The sequence below is a fragment of the Hypanus sabinus genome, chromosome 4 (assembly GCF_030144855.1).
Source record: "Hypanus sabinus isolate sHypSab1 chromosome 4, sHypSab1.hap1, whole genome shotgun sequence".
NCBI classification, from domain to species: Eukaryota; Metazoa; Chordata; class Chondrichthyes; order Myliobatiformes; family Dasyatidae; genus Hypanus; species Hypanus sabinus.
This window is the reverse complement of record NC_082709.1, coordinates 151,188,257-151,208,550: the sequence shown is the minus strand read 5'-3', so window position 1 is coordinate 151,208,550 and position 20,294 is coordinate 151,188,257. Positions and strand designations below refer to the sequence as shown.

The 20,294-nt window shown below is 43.7% G+C and overlaps 1 protein-coding gene across 12 annotated transcripts in view; it reads right to left on the bottom strand.

Moving 5' to 3' along the window:
• spag17 (sperm associated antigen 17) overlaps window positions 1-19,854 on the bottom strand; it is a 319,560-nt gene extending 299,706 nt beyond the window's left edge. For 6 of the 12 annotated variants that reach the window (XR_009511839.1, XM_059968404.1, XM_059968407.1 and 3 more), the window contains exons 1-3: window positions 19,726-19,816; window positions 11,271-11,352; window positions 74-231 (exon numbers count right to left, since the gene is read on the bottom strand). Coding sequence is in view for 11 of the 12 variants with exons in the window: in XM_059968404.1 (XP_059824387.1) it covers window positions 74-172 (99 nt within the window). In the remaining variant the exon portion in view is untranslated. Of the gene's footprint in view, window positions 1-73; window positions 232-3,112; window positions 3,134-11,270; window positions 11,353-19,725 lie in introns of those variants that run through there. The other 6 variants (XM_059968398.1, XM_059968403.1, XM_059968399.1 and 3 more) reach the window with 5 other exon arrangements.
• Window positions 19,855-20,294: the final 440 nt, after the last annotated feature.

The following is a 20,294-nucleotide window of genomic DNA, read 5'->3' as shown; positions in this document are numbered from 1 at the left end:
CTGTTTTGAAAGTGTGTCATTTGGAAAAATTTTTCATTAGTTAATGAAATTAAAGGTTTAATCTTAAACTCACCTCTTCAATCTGAGCTGCTAACAGTCCTACCTCCCATCCTTTGGAGTCCAGCTGTTGTTTCTTTGCTGATTTAGGAGACTTTTCTTTCTTTGGAGGCATCTTTTGTTTTTTCTGGTTTGTTTTGCTCACTCAGTTACTTTTCTGGTAATATGGATCTGCTGAAATATGAAACAGGAATAACAAAATCTACATTTTGCAATATACAGTCATGATGCCTCTTTATAAAATGCTTTTCCCATCATTGTAGCATCCCTGAGATTGCCCATTGGAAAAACATTTTTTCTCTTGCTCACATCTGGCTCTCAATTAGCAAAAGCCAAGTGATCAAGTATGTGATTTGGATGATGCTGTACACTCCTAAAGTTCTCTGCAAAGATTAACACCGCACCATGATACCTTAGAAACAGAATCAAAATAAATGTTTGCTTTAGAAACAATTACTGTAGAGATCAGCATATCCAAGCAGCTATGTCTTTCAGCAGAATAAGAATACTTCCCTTGTTCTGAGAATGCAAAAGGCGATCAGAATGTAAAGTTTTATTCAGTAATTTTATTGAATGGTATGAGTACATTTTATATTGGTCTTGACAGAATTTTGAAAGTTGACAAAATAACAAAAATATCCAGATAAATATTCAAATACTGTTCTGCTATGCATAACAATATTTGAAATAGAAGATAATTTCTTAATCATTCCAACAGTTGAGTCATTTTTGTGAATATTCTGCCCTTTCATCTTTCTTTTACTAAACAGTAAGAACCTACAGACTGCTTTAATCAGTAATAAAAGATCAATAAGCAAAGAAATAGAGTATGAGACAAAACTACCTAGAAATCTAAAAACAGATGTGTGAGTTTCCACTGGTATTTTAAAAAGAATTAACAAAGCAACAGTGGTCCTTCAAAGGTAGTCTGAGAATATGAGGAAATAACATGTAAATTAAATGATATTTACTTTTACAACTCATTGTACTGGCTTAAGGCAACGTTACAGAAGCTGTTTTAAATTGGAAACTGGAAGCACGGAAGAGAAAGGAGGAAAAATACAATCAACACAGAAGTGATAACATGTAAAGTCCATATCGTAGTATCATCTTAGTATCTCAAAAGTGGCCAGTGAGATAATTGAAGCTTTAGCTTTAATTTTCTAAAATTCCCTAGATTTGAGGAATATTGCATTAAACTGGAAAATATTGAATACAACTCCTATTTTCAAAACGATGAATGACATGGAAATCAAGAAACTTCAGACAAGTTTCCTTAACAAAAATTTGTTAATGACATTTTAGCAGGGAATGAAAAAATTCAATATATTTCATAATGATTTTATGAAAACATAATGACCAATTTATTAGTGGTTTTTGAAGAAGGAACCTATGCTATATTTAGAGGGTAATGCTATTTTTAAAAGTCCCTAAGATTTTTGATAAGGTACCAAAAGAAAGGCTACTGGAGAAAAGTGCCTAATGCTCTAGGACACAATGTCTTTGGAAGATGTTTAGGAGGAGGAAAGAAAATCTGCTCCCAAATAACAAATTGTGGAGGTACACACATGCCCTATCTTGTTGATAAGATATAATAAGTAGTGTGGAACAGGATGGTGATGCCAAAGCCTCAAATTCTACAATTAACATAAGTAGCTTAAAGGAAAGGACTTATATGGTTGCTAAATTTGTAGATAACACACGTTTGTAGGTAAGTAATTCTACGGATACATGTCAATTTACACTCAGTGGCCACTTTATTAGGTACACCTGCTTGTTATTGCAAATATTTAACAAGATAATTGAAGCAGCAACTCAATCTGCTAGACATGGTCAAGAGGTTGCTGTTCAGACCAAATATTAGAATGGGGAAGAAATGTGAACTAAATGACTTTGACCTTGGAATAATTGTTGGTGCCTGTCACACCTCTCTATCAAATGTGGGTAAGCGTGCCCGAAGAAGGTCACCCATTGAAAAAAAACAATTGATATGCCGCATCAGCACATTAGTGCAAGGGGTTTTATCTAGTGCCAGGTGAAAAAAATGCAAAAGCTGTCCAAAGGTTGTAAATAAAAAGAATTTACAAATAGACAAATAAAAACAAACATGTACAAAAATTTACAAATGTACCAAGGCTTTCTCCACAACACACTTTGTCTTTAACTTTCCAGTATAACTATTTACCAAACCCAACCTCCACACATCTCTAGCAAAGCCAGACTGAGAACTTAAATCTGCCTCCTCTTGGCCTAGAAAGAACTGGAAATTCTACTGTTGGTTGGGGGAGGGGGGGTGTAATCACATGATCAGGCTGTAATAATTACTTCAGATGCAGAATTAGAACATTTTAAACAGGGATTCCAACATCCTATAGTTTTATTCCACAACAAATGCCTTAGTTAAACCCATAGATCAGTGCCCATATATTCAGATGAATATAAAAGAATAATGCCTCCCCACCAGCGGTGTTGCCTCCATAAGGTGTAGGACACCTGCCCCCACTAAACTAGGCATTTAGTTTAGAACACTCCAAACTGTCCCTCAGGCCTTTTGGGGCCATTCTGCTGTTTACAAACCAATGTAATGGTGTGCATGAAAATAAATGAAACCGTTTGGAATGCCTGTGTCTAGAATCTTTATTTTTATGAGTTATAAACCAGTAGAGCATGTTAATTGAAGTAATTGTTTAGATGCTAATGATTGCTTTACATTTGGAATGTGTAAATGGTGAACTCCAACATTCTGCAGAACAGGAGGGTAAAGTGTGTGAACTACTGGGAAAACCGGACCAGGACAGAACAAGGAGAAGTGACTAACCGGGCAAAGGGGCAAGGCTAGTGGAAGAATTAGCACTGCCAACCTGTTCTGTCACAGTGCCAGACCGGGTGGTTTGGCTATCTCAGAAAATGCTGATCTCCTGGTATTTTCACACACAACAGTCTCTAAAGTTTACAGAAAATGGTGCAAGAAACAACAAAAAAAATCCAGTGAGCAGCATTCTACCATTTGTCATGTATTCAGTCACCTTATTTTTTCTTAAAAGCAATAGCTTACTTTCAGGATTGAATTTCAATTGCTCCTCTTCTTTCTTTTTAGCCTCAACTGCACTGGCAAATTTAATAAAAAATTATAAGTCATATTAATGACATAACCTGGCCTCATTATTAAACTATATTGCACTTGGAGTTCTAAATATGTAATGAGAGTACTATCAGATTATTTTAATAAAGTTAGAGATTTGATCCAGAGTCCCAGGCATTACAATAATGAAGTAACTATCTAGATTTCTTCAGTTAATTGGTGATTTTTAATATTTTATGTAAATATCTTGAAAAAAGGTAGTTAGGAGTTCTGCCAATTAGTGAAATCATAACTTAACTGTGGCCTAAAATCATTTTTAAAAAAAGAGATGCTCATTCTTCTAAAAAGACCCTAAACATGAACTCTGTTTCTCTCTGAATATTTCCAGCACCTGCAGGCTTTTGATTACACAAAACCATTTACCTGTTTGACTCCTTTATTAATAATGCAATTCTATAAAATTCATTTAAATTTAACGTCTGGCATAAATTACATGAAATTCCAACTTCTATCACTTCATGGTGAATGTTTCCTCATTAATGTTTTCCTCATATTAAAAGGCCTAGGCTTAATTTTTAGGTTATAAATTCTAGACTCCACAGTCAGTGCATATAGAGACACTCAGATTTCTTTAATGCCATCAAGACTTTAATAAAATCACTTCTACAGTATTGTGGAAAAGTATGAGACACCCTAGCTCAAGGGTCGGCAACCCGCGGCTCCAGAGCCGCATGCGACTCTTTCATCTCTGTGCTGCGGCTCCCCGTAGTTTGTTAGTTTTTGAAATGTAATTCGAAATTTGAAGATTATGGTGATCTTGTACAATCTAAAAACGTTGTGGAGACCCCATTTCCTGGCACATCCGAACTGGCTCACAGTTAGCCACCGTTCCGGCTAAGGGAGATAGCCTACGGGGGTTTGTGAGTACGTGTCTTTTGGAGCATCTGCGCCCACGGGGACGGGTTGAGGGAGGCTTTAAATCAAGGCTGTTTAGTTCGAATAAAGTTACCTTTGACTGCAGTGTCTTTATTTTAGCGCTGCGTGTAGCGCTACACCGCTACAATGTGTTTTTTATCGCTAATAAATATACATCACCACTGCCAATGCCTGACACCCACCAGTGCGCGCTTTCTTTTAATTCTTCGATCCAAGGTAGGCTACCTATGGAGTAACCTTCAACCCAACGTCTTTTTTTCGGAGTTCAAGATGTTTTTGTTGCATGCAGAAATGTAATTTCGTTTTCTCTGCAGGAGTTCATCAATTTCATAAATGCAACACATTATAGTTTGTTTATACATAGCATAAAGGCAAAAAAGAACCGTTGTATGCAGTGTTATTTCATTTTAAATGTCAAACGGGTTTTGTGGCTCCCAGTGTTTTCTTTTCTGTGGGAAATGGGTCCATATTGGCTCTTTCAGTGGTAAACGTTGTCGACCCCTGCCCTAGCTGTATATACGTGCCTAAGACTTTTACATAGTACTGTATGTCAACTTTAATTCCACAAAATATATTCCTGGTTTATATTGCTTCTATGTGTAATTTACCTCTCAGAGTCCAGGTATCATTCTAATAATTCAATATTACATCTCTCTGCCACCCCAGGCTAAAATATGATTTCATAAGCATGGTAGCCAAAATTGCTCATTATGTACTAGGTGAGGTTGAATGGGGTTTTGTAAAGTCACAATGTAAGCTCTTCCTCTTGAACTTTAAAATGTAAACAAGTAATGCTGGAAATGCTCAGTGATTAAGTGGTATCTCTCGAAAGACCATGGGCTGAAATATTAACAATTTCTCTCTGCTCACGTACTGGCAAGCTTGCTAATAATTTCAACAATTTTCCTATTAGAACACGGAGCATTACATGCTTCACATTCTTCAGCCCAAATCTGTGCCATCCGTGATATCAATGTAATTTGCACATCTGTCATGGTCCCGGCAGTTTATTCCTCATGTTCTCCTAATTCCCTTTTCCCCGTGTTCTCCCGGGCTTTCAAATTGCAGTGCACCTGATTCTTATCCAACTGGCAGCATAAATACCCCGGCTTTGCTTCCACTCATCGCCAGATTGTTGTTTCAGCCAGTGTGGTAGTTCACCTTCCCGGCCGCTTACAATTGTGTATTCTAAATTTTGTTTCAGTGTTGTTGTTTTCCTGTGTTAATTCTGTCTCTCCGTGTCAAGAGAAGCATTGCCTGCCGCCTGCCTTTCCGTTCATCCTCCTCTTTGCCATTCAGCTCCAGCCATGCTCACGCCCTCGCCCTTGTCTGCATCCCAACTCTACCTCCATGCCGTGCCCTGTGTTGGGGTTCAGCCATTCTCTGCAACAGAACGATCTGGCCTCCATGGACCCAGCAGACACAAACACCATCCAATAAGCCCTCGCCAGCCAGGGTTCCCTACTGGGACAACACAACCAACTCCTCCAGGAGGACAGGGAGAACCTCGGTTCCCTGTCTGCACACATCACACAGATTGGGAAGCAGGTGGACAGAGTCTCCACTCCTATCACTCAACCCACACCCAGAAGCCAGCCCAGACAGCCTGTAGCGGTAACCCTCCCCCAAGCTTTACCAACACCCATACCTCCTAGGGAGCCTCACGTACTGGAGCCAGAATACTATGCCGGAGACCTGGGGAAGTGCCGGGGTTTCCTCCTTTAGTGCTCCCTGGTTTTGAGCCGCAGCCATCAACCTACTCCACAGATAAGTCAAAAGTTGCTTATGTCATGGGGTTGCTAAGAGGGAACGCATTAGCATGGGCCACCACAATTTGGGACAACCAACTGGATATCTGCTGCTCTTTCACTAGTTTCATTGTGGAGATGAGAAACGTCTTTGATCACCCCATCCGAGGTAAAGACGTTGTCAAGCATCCACTCTTTCTCCGTCAGGGCTCCCGCAGTGTTGCTGAATATTCAGTGGAGTTCCGGACATTAGCAGCATACTCAGGGTGGAACGATGAGTCACTCCAGGGGGTTTTTTGGATTGGACTCTGTGACCTGGTGAAGGACGAGTTGGAGGCAAGAGATGACACCGACAGACTGGACTCCCTGATCTCCCTAGCCACCAGGTTGGATAATCACCTCCGGGTACGCCACAGAGAGAGAACTGGTCGTCCGCCACCTTTGGCCACCTCTCAGCACTCATTACCGCCTCCCACCAGAACAAACCCCTCTCCTCCTTCTGCACCCCCAGTTGCTCCCAGCCCTGCGGCTTCTACTGCCCCAGGAGAGGAACCCATGCAGCTGGGACAGAACCACCCTTCACCCACTGAATGTCTCCGGAGAATGAGAACAGGTGAGTGTTTATATTGCGGCCTGTCCGGTCACTTCCATGCCACCCATCCCCTACGGCCAAAAAGGGAGGGGGGCTCATCAGTAGCAGTGGGGACTCTGGAGAGCCAGACAACCTTCCCTTTCATCACGCAACCCTGGATGCAGCTTCAAGCCACTCCTATATCATAATCATCAGTTCTTGCCTCTGCTAGTGCTAGTGGTCTCCAGCACAGAGGGAAATTTCCTACATAAAACCCTAGCCCTCCAAGCCAGTATTTCTTGTGAACCTCTGAATACCCACCCCGGACGCCACTACGCTAGACGGTAGACTCCTGACCCGTGTCATGCACTGCACAGAACCCCTGCTTCTCCATTTCTCTGGAAACCATCGGGAACAGATATGGTTCAATCTAATCTCCTTTCCTCAGACCCCTTTAATTCTTGGCCACCCATGGCTAAGCTGTCATAATCCCTACATCAACTGGTTCATCAGGAAGATAGTCAGCTGGAGTTCATTCTGCTATTCCTCTTGCCTGCAATCAGCTCTTCCTCTAGTGGAGGTCACTGCTACCTCATCCACCTCCGAGCCCCGACTTGTCCACCATTCCCGTAGAATATCAGGATCTTGGAGAGGTGTTTGGCAAGCAACAGGCCCTTCCTCTGCCTCCACATCACCCTTACGACTGCGTGATTGACCTTCTCCCCGGAGCCTCATTACCCACCAGTCAGCTGTATAGCCTGTCCCATCCAGAAAGCAAAGCTATGGAGATGTACGTAAATGATTCCCTCGCGGCTGACCTCATCCGACCCTCATCTTCCCCCGTAGGTGCCGGTTTCTTCTTTGTGGTGAAAAAAGATGGCTCGCTATGCCTATGCATCGACTATCGTGACCTAAACAACATTACCATAAAAAATAAGTATCCCCTGCCCCCGATCAACTCAGCATTCGAACCCCTTCACAGAGCCACTGTATTCACCAAATTGGACTTGCTGGATGCCCATCACCTGGTCAGGATACGGGAAGGAGATGAATGGAAGACAGCCTTCAATGCCCCCCTCAGCCATTTTGAATACTTGGTGATGCCCTTCGGCTTGACAAACACTCCCGCGGTGTTCTAGGCTCTGGTCAACAACATCCTTAGTGACTTTATCAACCGATCTGTCTTCCTTTATCTGGATGATATCCTAATCTTCTCCCGTAACCTCCAGGAGCACATCCTCCATGTCTGCCAGGTTCTTCAGACGCTCTTGGAGAACAAACCATTTGTTAAGGCTGAGAAGTGCAAATTCCATCAGTTTCCTGGGGTGCATCATTGAGAGCGGGCAGGTGAGGACAGATCCCAAAGAGATCCGGGCAGGGCAGAGTGGCCAAAACCCACGTTGCTTAAACAACTCCAGCGATTTCTGGGATTCACTAATTTCTACCGTTGCTTCATTAGGGACTATAGCTGGGTGGCAGCGCCCCTTACCCAGATCACCTCTCCTGCGACGCCCTTCCACTGGACTCCCGAAGCAGACTCTTCAGCCTTCTCAGAGTTTAAGAGGCGTTTCACCTCCTCTCCTATTCTGGTCCGGCCTGACCCATCTCGCCAGTTCATAGTGGAGGTGGACGCCTCCGACACTGGGTTGGAGGCGGTCCTCCCTCAACACTCCGTCCCGAACCAAAAGCTCCATCCCTGCGCCTTCTTCTCTCGCCATCTTTCCCCTGCTGAACATAACTACGATGTTGGGAACCATGAGTTGCTGGCCGTCAAACTCACCTTGGAGAAGTGGAGGCACTGGCTGGAGGGAGCAGAACACCCATTCATTGATTGGACGGACATAAGAACCTGGCATACATTCAGACATCTGAACACCTTAACTCCCGCCAAGCCCATTGGGCACTGTTCTTTGGCCGCTTCAACTTCACCCTCACCTACCGTCCTGGTTTCAGAAACATGAAGCCTGATGCTCTCTCTCACCAGCACATCCCCGAAGAGGGTCCTTCCAATCTAGATACCATCCTTTCACCATCTTGTGTCGTGGCTGCCCTCACCTGGGAAATCAAGGGTGTAGTTAGAGAGGCCCAATGGACTCAACCTGACCCAGGCAATGGCCCCTCCAATCGTCTCTTTGTGCCTGAATCTGTCCGGTCTCAGGTTCTTCAGTGGGGCATACGTCCTGATTCGCCTGCCATCTGGGAATCAATCACACCGTATCCCTTTTGAAGCGACATTTCTGGTGACCCTCCATTGATGCTGACACTCACTCCTTCGTCTCCGCCTGTACTGTGTGCACCCATGGAAAAGCCTCCCACCAGCCACAGGCTGGGCTGCTTCGTCCCCTATCTGTCCCTGCCCGCCTTGGTCCCACATGGCTCTCGATTTCATCACTGGTCTCCCATCTTCACATGGTTACACAGCTATTCTCACCGTTGTGGACTGTTTTTCCAAAGCCGTGCACTTCATAGCCCTTCCCAAACTCCCTACAGACCATGAAATTGCCAACATCCAACACGTCTTCCACCTGCATGGAATCCCCTCTGACATAATTTCTGACCAGGACCCCCAATTCATCTCCCAAGTCTGGAAATCCTTCTGTCAAGCCCTCGAAGTTTCAGTGAGTCTGTGTTCCGGTTTCCATCCACAGACTAACGGTCAGACTGAGTGAGCCAATCAGGACCTGCAAGCAGCACTGTGCTGCATTTCCTCCAGTAACCCATTGTCCTGGAGCACACATCTCACCTGGATTGAGTATGCCCACAACTTCCTGAACAGTGCCGCCACCAGTATGTCCCCTTTCGAATGTTCCCTAGGCTACCAAACCCCTCTGTTTTCTGCCCATGGAGACGACATCGCCGTGTCTTCAGTTCAGGCCCATCTCTGCAGATGCAACCAAGTCTGGAAGAATGCTCGCTCGGCCCTGCTCCGCTCCGCTGACCGTAACCAGAGTATCGCCAATCCATCGGATTCCATCTCCCAACTATCAGCCTGGTCAGAAGATTTGGCTCTCTTCAAGAGACATCCTCCTCAAAACCTAATCCAAGAAACTCACCCCTCATTACATCAGAACATTCAAAACAGAGAGCATCATCAAACCCTTGGTGGTCAAAGTCAAACTACCAAGATCCATGTGCATTCATCCCACGTTCTATGGCTCCCAACTAAAACCTGTATCTGTCAGCCCTTTGTGCCCTCCTGCCGAACCCCCTCCACCCGCCCGGGTCATCGACAATCACCCGGCTTGCACCGTCTGGCGAATACTGGATGTGCGCCGCCGAGGCAGGAACGCACTTGGATCCCCCGCTCCTTCATCTTAGACCATTTCCTCATCCGAGACAATCCGGACAACCCTGGTGGTTTGCCTGGAGGCTCCTGTTGAGGAGGGGGTACTGTCACAGTCCCGACCGTTTATTCCTCATGTTCTCCTAATTCCCTTTTTTCCTGTGTTCTCCCGGGCTTTCTGATTGCAACACACCTGATTCTCATCCAATCTGCAACATAAGTCCCCCGGCTTTGCTTCCACTCATCACTAGATCGTTGTTTCAGCCAATGTGGTAGTTCACCTTCCCGGCCGCTTACAATTGTGTATTCTAAGTTTTGTTTCAGCCTTGTTTTCCTGTGTTAACTCCATCTCTCCGTGTCAAGAGAAGCATTGCCTGCCGCCTGCCTTTCCGTTCATCCTCCTGTTTGCCGTTCAGCTCCAGCCATGCTCACGCCCTCGCCCTCGTCTGCATCCCAACTCTACCTCCGTGCCAGTGTCCTGCACTTGGGTTCACCCGTTCTCCACAACATCATCTGCCTGGCTTAAAGTCTGTAACTAGTGGTGTTCTAAAGGGATTTATACTGGGAACCCTGCTGTTTATAATCCGTATAAATAATTTCAATGGATACGTCAATGGGTGGATTGTAGGCTTGTAGACTGATTGGTGGCATTGTAGCTAGGGTTGAAGATTGCCAAAGAATACAAAGATAGAGATTTATAAAGATTAGCTTTGTTTGTCACATGTACAACAAAACATGCAGTGAAATGCATTGTCTGTGTCATTGTTTGTGATGTGCAGGGGCAGTCCACAAGTGTCACCACACTTCCTGCACCAACATAGCATGCCCACAACTTATTAATCCTAACCTGTATGTCTTTGGAATGTGGGAGGAAACTGGAGCACAGTCACAGGGAGAATGTACAAACTCCTTGCAGGTATGGCAGAGTAATGACTGATGGAGTATAATCTTGCCATGTATGAGGTGTTGCACTTTAGGAGATCAAATATAAAGGGATAGTCTACTAATAATGACAAGACACTTAACAGAGGAATACTATGATCACTGAAAACAGCTGCACGGGCTGAGTAGACAGATTGCACAGCACTGGAACTTCAGCTCCAATATGAGTCCACAATGCAGCATAGTTTCCCGAGGCACAGCCTTAACAGAAGTGAAAAGTTGTTCTTTAGCTTAAAATCAACATGCCTGAGGTACTACTCACTTCATTGCTTAATAGTTCTCATATCTTCTGGCCTGGAAGCAAAAGATTAAGCTAATGTTGTGAATTGTAGTAGTTTATGTGATTGCACTCTTTACCATTCTATCCTGAAGAGTACGTAGTACCGCATTTATTGCCACCAATTTCAATAGTGATGGGCCTTCGGGAATTCATGTGGTGTTGCTATATGATTTATTCGATTTCAACTCAGTGAGAGAAAATAAATTTTATGTCCAATGTGATCATGTGTGACTCCTGGTGACATGCAACTGGGGCACTTGAATTTCTGAAGGAGAGTGCAGACCGTGTGGAAACAGTTGTGCCTGTTGCAGCAAGCTCTGGCTAACCAAGAAAGAAAACCAAAATAATTCAAAAAATTTTAAATCACCTACCCTGCTGAACAGCTGAAGATACAAGTCAGAGTGGATATTTTAAATTTAAATTCCCCTCTGCCATCTTGTAAACTCCATACACCTGTAATGTATCAACAATCCTAATACTCATGATTGTTATGGTGCAAATAACAAATGTTTTAAATACTGTGATTTCATCCCAAGGAAACATAAAGACACACATTTGAAGCTTGGGATCAGTACTGACAGATAGGTGGATTAGTAGAGGCAATCAAAGACAGACAGCAGCATTACCCTCTCCAACCTTTGCACTACTAAGTGCAATAATGTGTGGGAATAGTACAGGAAAAACTCTAGAATTCCTCAAAAAGACATGATTGCATTTTCTTTATTCATTCATTGGATGTGTATATTACACAAGATCACAATTCATTTCCAATTTCTAATTACTCTCGCACTAAGTGGCTTGCAAGGCTATCTAATGTCTCAGGTTGGTCTGGGTAAGGGTGAGATTTAACTCTCTAAACGATCAGCAGTGACATAATTGGGTTAAATTAACCTTATCCAACATTTATCACTTTTCTGTCAGAAGATCTTAATATTTTGCTTCTGGGTTTTTAATGCCAATATTGATAGATGCTTCTTAATTTCAGAATATATTTATTCTATTTAAATTTCCCAGCAGCCACAAAGGGATTTGAACTTGCCTCCACCAATCTCAATCCAGTATGGTGACATACAAACAGGAACCTCATTATTTTGCTCTCTTTCTGCACTACTTTTTTATATTTCTGGTCGCCTCACTACAGGAAGGATGTGGATGCCATAGAAAAGGTGCAGAGGAGATTTATAAAGATGTTGCCTGGATTGGGGAGCATGCCTTATGAAAATATGTTGAGTGAACTCGGCCTTTTCTCCTTGGAGAAATGGAGGATGAGAGGTAACCTGACAAGAGGTGTACAAGATGATGAGGCATTGATCGTGTGGATAGCCAGAGGCTTTGCCCCAGGGCTGAAATGGCTAGTATGTGAGGGCATAATTTTAAGGTGCTTGGAAGTAGGTACAGAGGAGATGTCAGGAGTGAGTTTTTTTTACGCAGAGAGTGGTGAGTGCGTGGAATGGGCTGCCAGCGACAGTGGTGGAGGCGGATACGATAGGGTATTTTAAGAGACTCCTGGATGAGTACATAGAGCTTAGAAACATAGAGGGCTATGGGTAAGCCTAGGTAGTTCTAAGTTAGGGACTTGTTTGGCATAGCTTTCTGGGCCTAAGGCCCTGTATTGTGCTGTAGGTCTTCTATATTTCTATTTCTTTTTGTAACATTGTCATTTTTTAATCTATTGCACTGTACTGCTGCCACAAAGTAACAAATTTTAAAGATAAAGATTAGCTTGATTTGTCAAATGTGAAATATACAGTGAAATGAGTTGCTCTGTGTCAATGATCAACATTCGAGGGTTGCGCCGGGGCTGCCTGCAAGTGTTGCTACACTTTTGGCACCAACAGGGCATGCCCACAACTCACTAACCCTACCTGCTTATCTTTGGAACATGGGAGAAAGCCAGAAGCACAATTAAGAAACCCATGTTAACTCTAATAAGCCTGATTCTGATATTTGCCTACTCATCCAACGAATGAATAATTTTTAAAAAGTGTTATGATTTGTATACTCTGTTATATTTTGCAATGCTGGTAGAATTACATTTGCTGTATTATTACAAGTTAGAGAAATATTTATTCTCTTCTCCTGAAATGTTATTTTTATTTTAGATTTCAAGACTCCAAACCCCATTCATTCATTCATTAGTCAAAACAATGACAAAACAAAGACTTTTGATTATTCTGGCACTGTACTTGTACACCAGCTGCAATAGACGTACAGGCATAATGAATAATTCACAGATGATTTATCTGATATAAAGAAATGCTCGATTTCTGGAGAATTCTTTCCATTGCTGCTATAGCTTATTAAATTGAGACTGACATCTTTAGTTAATTCACTGAAGTTCAAAAATTTTCTTTTGATAAAAGATGACCACAGCATGACCTAACAGAGATAATTAAAGTTCTTAAAATGTTGATAGATTGGATAGAGAGAAAATGGTTCCACTTCTGGGGACAACCCTAATAAGAGGCTTTAAAATTAATATGGTAACCAAGAAATTCATATAATAAATTTTGATATCCATAAAGTGGCGAGAATATGGAATGCACTACTATCAGGAGAGATTGGATCAAGTGGTATTTTGAAGGGAAGAATAGACAAGCCTAATAGAGAAGAGGGTCAGCTTGATCAATTTGTATGAGAAAAGACAAGCGGAGTCCAAGTACAGCAGATAATCTAGACCTATTTATGCGGTGTAAGTATGTTTAATATTGGGGTTATATGTTGGTCCTGTTGTCTAAAACTGCAATTGTCTTCATACTCACTATATCAATAATTTTTTGTAACTCATTGAGTTTCTTAGCGTGTGTGTGTGTATATATACAGTGTATCTGTGTGTGCAGTGTGTGTGTACAATGTGTGCACACATTACTCACTGGCCAGGAAATTATAATTCGAAGAATGACAGTAGGGATAGGCCAGCTGTGTAGATTAAATGTCTAACATAGAGCATAGAATAGTACAGCACACTACAGGCCCTTTGGTCCACTATGTTGTGCTGACCCTCAAACCCTGCCTCCCATATAATCCCCCACCTTAAATTCCTCCATATACCTGTCTAGTAGGCTCTTAAACTTCACTAGTGTATCTGCTTCCACCACTGACTCAGGCAGTGCATTCCACACACCAACCACTCTCTGAGTAAATAACATATCTCTCATATCCCTCGAACTTCCCTCTCCTTACCTTAAAGCCATGTCTCTTGTACTGAGCAATGGTACCCTGGGGAAGAGGCACTGGCTATCCACTATCTATTCCTCTTAATATCTTGTACACCTATCATTTCTCCTCTCATCCTCCTTTTCTCCAAAGAGTAAAGCCCTAGCTCCTTAAGTCTACCTTATTTTGCATTTAGTTGTCCATGCTCCCTGATTTGTACTTTCATGCACAAATCCAAGGAAGTATTGAGTTCCTTAGCTAAATCAGGATGTGGGGGATAAAATACTGTGAACTTAATGGATGTATTGTGCCACTTTCATTATGATTGCAATTTGCCTGTACCACAGTAAAATAAGCACCTCCTTCTGCTGCTCTTTCTCCCTCAACAGCCTATTTCTCCCAAAATAGTTCCAAAGCTCAATTTGCACCGACTTCTTACTACTGAGTTCTGTTCCTTATGTTGTTTCTCTCTTCCGTGTCTTATTGCCTCCCACTCTCATCCCTCTGTTAGTCTTCAAACACTCTGTGTTCCTTCATTTTGCAGGCCAGTGTTCTATAATTAGAAAGTGTGCTGCTACCGATTCTAGTCAAAACACCAACAACATTAACTTGACAAAATTTTTCTCAAACTGTGTAGCATCGAACACAACCGAAGTGAAAACATGGAGACACAAGAGACTGTGGATACTGGAATCTAGAGATAAAACCTATTAGAAGAACTCAACAAGTCAAACAGCATCTGCGGAGACAAAAGAGGTAGATTGTTGACATTTTGGGTGGAGAACCTTCATCTCAATATTTGAAGTAAAACAATCTAGGCTCTGTGAACAAGAGAATCAAATGCTTATAGAACCATAGAGCACTACAGCATAGTACAGGCCCTTCAGCCCTCCATGTTGTGCCGACCCATATAATCCTTAAAAAAAGTACTAAACCCTCACTACCCCATAACCTTCCATTTTTCTTTCATCCATGTGCCTGTCCAAGAGGCTCTTAAATACCCCGAATGTTTTAGTCTCCACCACCATCCCTAGCAAGTCATTCCAGGCACTCACAACCCTCAGTGTAAAAAAGATTACCCCTGAAGCTTAAACCCTAAACTTCTCTCCCTTAATTTTGTACACATGTTCTCTGGTGTTTGCTATTGGTGCCCTGGGAAACAGGTACTGACTATCCACCCTATCTATGCCTCTCATAATCTTGTAGACCTCTATCAAGTCCCCTCTCATTCTTCTACGCTCCAAAGAGAAAAGTCCCAGTTCTGCTAACCTTGCTTGTTCTCCAATCCAGGCAATATCCTGGTAAATCTCCTCTGCACCCTCTCCATAGCTTCCACATCCTTCCTATAATGAGGTGACCAGAATTGAACACAATACTCTAATTGCGGTCTCACCAGAGATTTGTAGAGTTTCAACATGACCTCTCTACTCTTGAACTCAATCCCCCTGTTAATGAAGCCTAGCATCCCATAGGCCTTCTTAACTATCCTATCAACCTGTGCAGCGACCTTGAGGGATGTATGGATTTGAACCCCAAGGTCCTTTTGTTCATCCACACTCCTAAGTAACTGACCATTAATCCTGTTTTCAGTCTTCTAGTTTGTCCTTCCAAAATGCATCACCTCACACTTGTCTGGATTGAACTCCATCTGCCATTTTTCTGCCCAACTCTGCAACCTGTCTATATCCTCTTGTAGCCTTCAGCCACCTACAGCTCCATCCATAACTCCTCCAATCTTTGTGGCATCCACAAACTTACTCACCCATCCTTCCTCCTCTACATCCAGGTCATTGATAAAAATCACAAATAGCAGGGGTTCCAGGACAGGTCCCTGTGGCACTCCACTAGTCACCGACCTCCAGGCAGAATACTTTTCTTCCACAACTACCCTCTGCTTTCTTCCTTTGAGCCAATTTTTTATCCAAACAGCCAAGGTTCCATTTATCCTGTGCCTCATGACTTTCTGGATGAGTCTCTCATGAGGGACCTTGTCAAATGCTTTGCTAAAGTCCATGTAGACCACATCCACCGCCCTACCCTCATCAATTTCTTTTGTTACCTCTTCAAAAAACTCAATCAGGCTCATGAGGCACGATCTTCCCTTCACAAAGCCATGTTGACTATCCATGAGTAGGCTGTACTTCTCCAAATGCTCATAGATCCTATCCTTAAGAATCCTTTCCAGTAGTTTGCATACCACTGATGTAAGACTCACTGGTCTATAGTTCCCAGGTTTCTCCTTATTACTTAAACAAGGGAACTACATTTGCCATTCTCCAGTCCTCCGGCACTTCCCCTAGAGCCAAAGAGGATTCAAAGATCATGGCCAATGCTCCTGCGATCTCTTCTCTCAATTCCCACAACAACCTGGAGAGTATCGTATCTGGCCCTGGGGATTTATCAATCTTAATGTTTTTAAGAAGATCCAGCACTTCTTCTTCCTTAATCTCCACATTGTCCAGCATACAGGCCCGCTCTATTTCGACCTCATCCTGATTAAGATCCTTTTCACTTGTGAATACTGAAGCAAAGTATTAATTTAGGCCCTCCCCAACCTGCTCCGCTACCGGGCACATGTTGCCCTCTTTATCCTTTAGCGGTCCCACCTACGTTCTCATCATCCTCCTATCCTTCACATACGCAAAGAACACCTTGGGGTTCCCCTTAACCCTACATACCTTCTCATGCCCCCTTCAAGCTCTCCTAAGTCCTTTCTTTAGCTCCTTCCTGGCTACCCTTTATTGCTCATAAGCCCCTCCTACTTCCTGCTTCTTATATCTAACATATGCTTCCTTTTTCCTCTTGACGAGTTGCCTCACATGTTCTGTCAGCCACGGTTCCCTTTTCCTAGCATTTTTTCCTTGATTCAGCAAAGTTACCCAGATTCTAAATGTACCCAGATTCTAAATGTACTCCCTCTCTAGGACAGGGTTCAGAACCCTTTCAAACTACTCAGCAACATTTATGTTTTTATTTATTGAGATAGAATGTGGAATAGGCCCTTTGAGCCACGCCACTCAGCAATCCCTCAACTTAAACCCAGCCTTGTCACTGGACAATTTACAATGACCAACTAACCAACCCATATAGTCACAGTGAGAACATACACACTCCTTACAGACAGCAGCAGGGATTGATCCCTAGTCCCTAGTACTGTAAAACATTATGCTAACCACGCTTTATTGCTAACAAGAGAAAATCTGCAGGTGCTGGAAATCTAAGCAATCCACACAAAAAGCTGGAGGAACTCAGCAGGCCAGGCAGCATCTATGGAAAAGAGTAAACAGTTGACGTTTCAGGCCGAGACCCTTCACCAGCAGTGGAAAAAAAGATTAAGAGTCAGAGTAAGAAAGTGGAGGGAGGGGAGGAAGAACCTCAAGATGGCAGGTGAAACTGTTGTGAGGAGAGGGATGAAGTAGAGAGCTGGGATGTTGATTGGTGAAAGAGATACAGGGCTGGTGGAGGGGGAATCTGATAGGAGGACAGAAGGCCATGAAAAAAGAAAGTGGGAGCAGCACCAGAGGAAGGCGACAGGCAGATAAGGAGATAAGATGAGAGAGGGGAATGGGGAATGGTGAAGGGGGGGGGGTGGGCATTAATGGAAGTTCAAGAAATTGACATTCATACCATCACATTAGAAGCTACCCAGATGGAGTATAAGGTGTTGCCCCTCCAACCTGAGTGTGGCCTCATCGAAACAGTGGAGGAGGCCATGGATTGACTTGTTGAAATGGGAAGTGGAAATAAAATCAGTGGCCATTGGAAGATCCCGCTTTTTCTGGCAGATGGAGCGTAGGTGCTCGGCAAAACATTCTCATCTCCCAGTCTACGTCGGGTCTCACCAATACACAAGAGGCCACACCGGGAGCACGGGATACAATTGGTGAAGTGTCACCTCACCTGGAAGGACTGTTTGGGGTCCTGAATGGTAGTGAGAGAGGAGGTGTAGGGGCAGGTGTGGCACTTATTCCACTTGCAAGGGTAAGTGCCAGGAGGGAGATCGGTAGGGAAGGACAAACGGATAACCGAGTCAGGTGGGGAGCAATCCCTGCAGAAAGAAGAAAGTGGGGGGAGGGAAAGATCTGCTTGGTGGTGGGATCCCATTAGAAATGGCAGAAGTTACAGAGAATTATGTGCTGGATGCAGAGGCTGGTGGAGTGGTAGGTGAGGACAAGAGGAACCCAATCCCTGGTGGGGTGGTGGGACGATGGGGTGAGGGTAGATGGGGTGAGGTAGAAATGGAAGAGATGCAGTTGAGGGCAGTGTTGATGGTGGAAGAAGGGAAGCTCCTGTCTTTGAAGAACATCTCTTCAGTTCTAGAATGAAACACCTCATCCCGAGAGCAGATGCGGCAGAGACGGAGGAATTGAGAGAAAGGGATGTCATTTTTTGCAAGTAAAAGGGTGGGAAGAGATATAGTCCAGGTAGCTGTGAGAATCAGTGGATTTATAATAGACATCAATAGATAAGCTGTCTCCAGAGATAGAGACAGAGAGATTGAAAAAGGAAAGGGATATGTCGAAAACAGACTAGGTAAATTTGAGGACAGAGTGGAAGTTGGAGACAAAGTGGACGAAGTTGATGAGCTCTGCATGGGTGCAGGAAGCAACACCAATGCGTCGTCAATGTAGCATAGGAAAAGTTGGGGGGGGGGTGATACCAGTGTAGGCTTGAAGCAGAGACTGTTCCACGTAGTCAATAAAAAGGCTGGCACAGTTGGGACCCATCCGAGTGCCCATGGCTGCACCTTTTATTTGAAGGAAGTGGGAGGAGTCAAAGGAGAAATTATTAAGGGTTTAGGACAAGTTCCGTCAGATGGAGGAGAGCAGCGGTGGAGGGAAACTGGTTGGGGCTGGTATCCAGAAAGAAGCAGAGAGTTTGAGGATAGAGCTGTACAGGGACTGGACATCATGATGAAAATAATATAATGTAGTGAAATAAATGCTTTATTGCTATTTATTTATATCTGCATTTGCACAGTTTGTTTGGTTTATAGTTACTAATGTTTCCAGTTACTGTTCTATAGATTTGCTGAGTATGCTTGCAGAAAAAGAATCTTAGGGTTGTACATGGTGACATTTATGTACTCTAATAATACATTTTACTTTGAATTTTAACCAATATGCTACCCTGACAGAACAGCCCAAAATGGCACTTTGTAAAACAAAATCTGTAGATAATGGAAACCTCAAATTGACACTGGCTTGAAACTTCAATAGTGCCTCAATCTCTGCAGATGCTGTTTGATATAGAACATATCTAAGATTTCCGTTCTCAGGTTACTTTTCAGATCCTAGAATCTGGAGTAACTGAACTTTGCAAATCAGTGCGACAAAGAGGTACTTGATCAAAGGAGGCAAAGGCAAAGTGGGGGGAGGGAGCGAACGGGACATCGGGGGTGATTAACTAAGAGTGAGGTGGATTCGGAGGGAGATTGGTTTAGGGGAAGGAAGAGGATGGATGGGTAAGCGGGTATAAGGTGCGGTCGGGGATGAAGAAAATGGTCGAAGGCAGACCACTTTCGGGGGAACGGACGGTCTCGAAGAAGAGGGAATCTCGGGAGCTGGGAGTCGCGGGGCCACAGGCCAAGGAACGGTGGTAAGAAGCGGAGAGGCGCGGGCGGGGGCGGCATCGGCAGCCGGTGGTGGCAACACGCCGGCGGCGACCCACCTGCCTGAGCACCGCACCCTCCGGTTTCTGCTCCCCTCGCCCTCAGCCTGACTCCGATATCGGAACGAACTTCTCTCACCTCACTCCCAGTTTAGTTGTGTCGGTTACCCCGGCAACCTCGCATCTGAGAGTCAACAAGACGACATGCAGCGTCAAGATGCACCGCGAGGTAAACGAGTGCAGTCCTCCCGCTGCGTGCGCCACCTGCCGAGCCGTGCTTTCCGCAGTGAATGTGCCCTTCTGCCATGTGGAGAACATCCCAGATACTTTGCTCATAATTGCTTGCCCTTCCTCTGCACGTTTCCAAATTTTACGAGCAATTAAATTATGTTCTGAGTATATGTTTGCACATGTCCTCTGATATTACCCATGTGTGAGAGCATATACAAAATGTTGAAGGCGCTCTGCAGTCACACAGAATCTGTGAGAAGGAATTAACCGTCGATGTTTCGGACCCATGTGTGTTACGCATTGTTCTAAACAACATATGCAAACAAACCACAAAATTGTTTTCTTCTGCGTCTGAGCAGAAGACATAGGAGGAAGGCAGTCATTGCGTAAAACTCTAA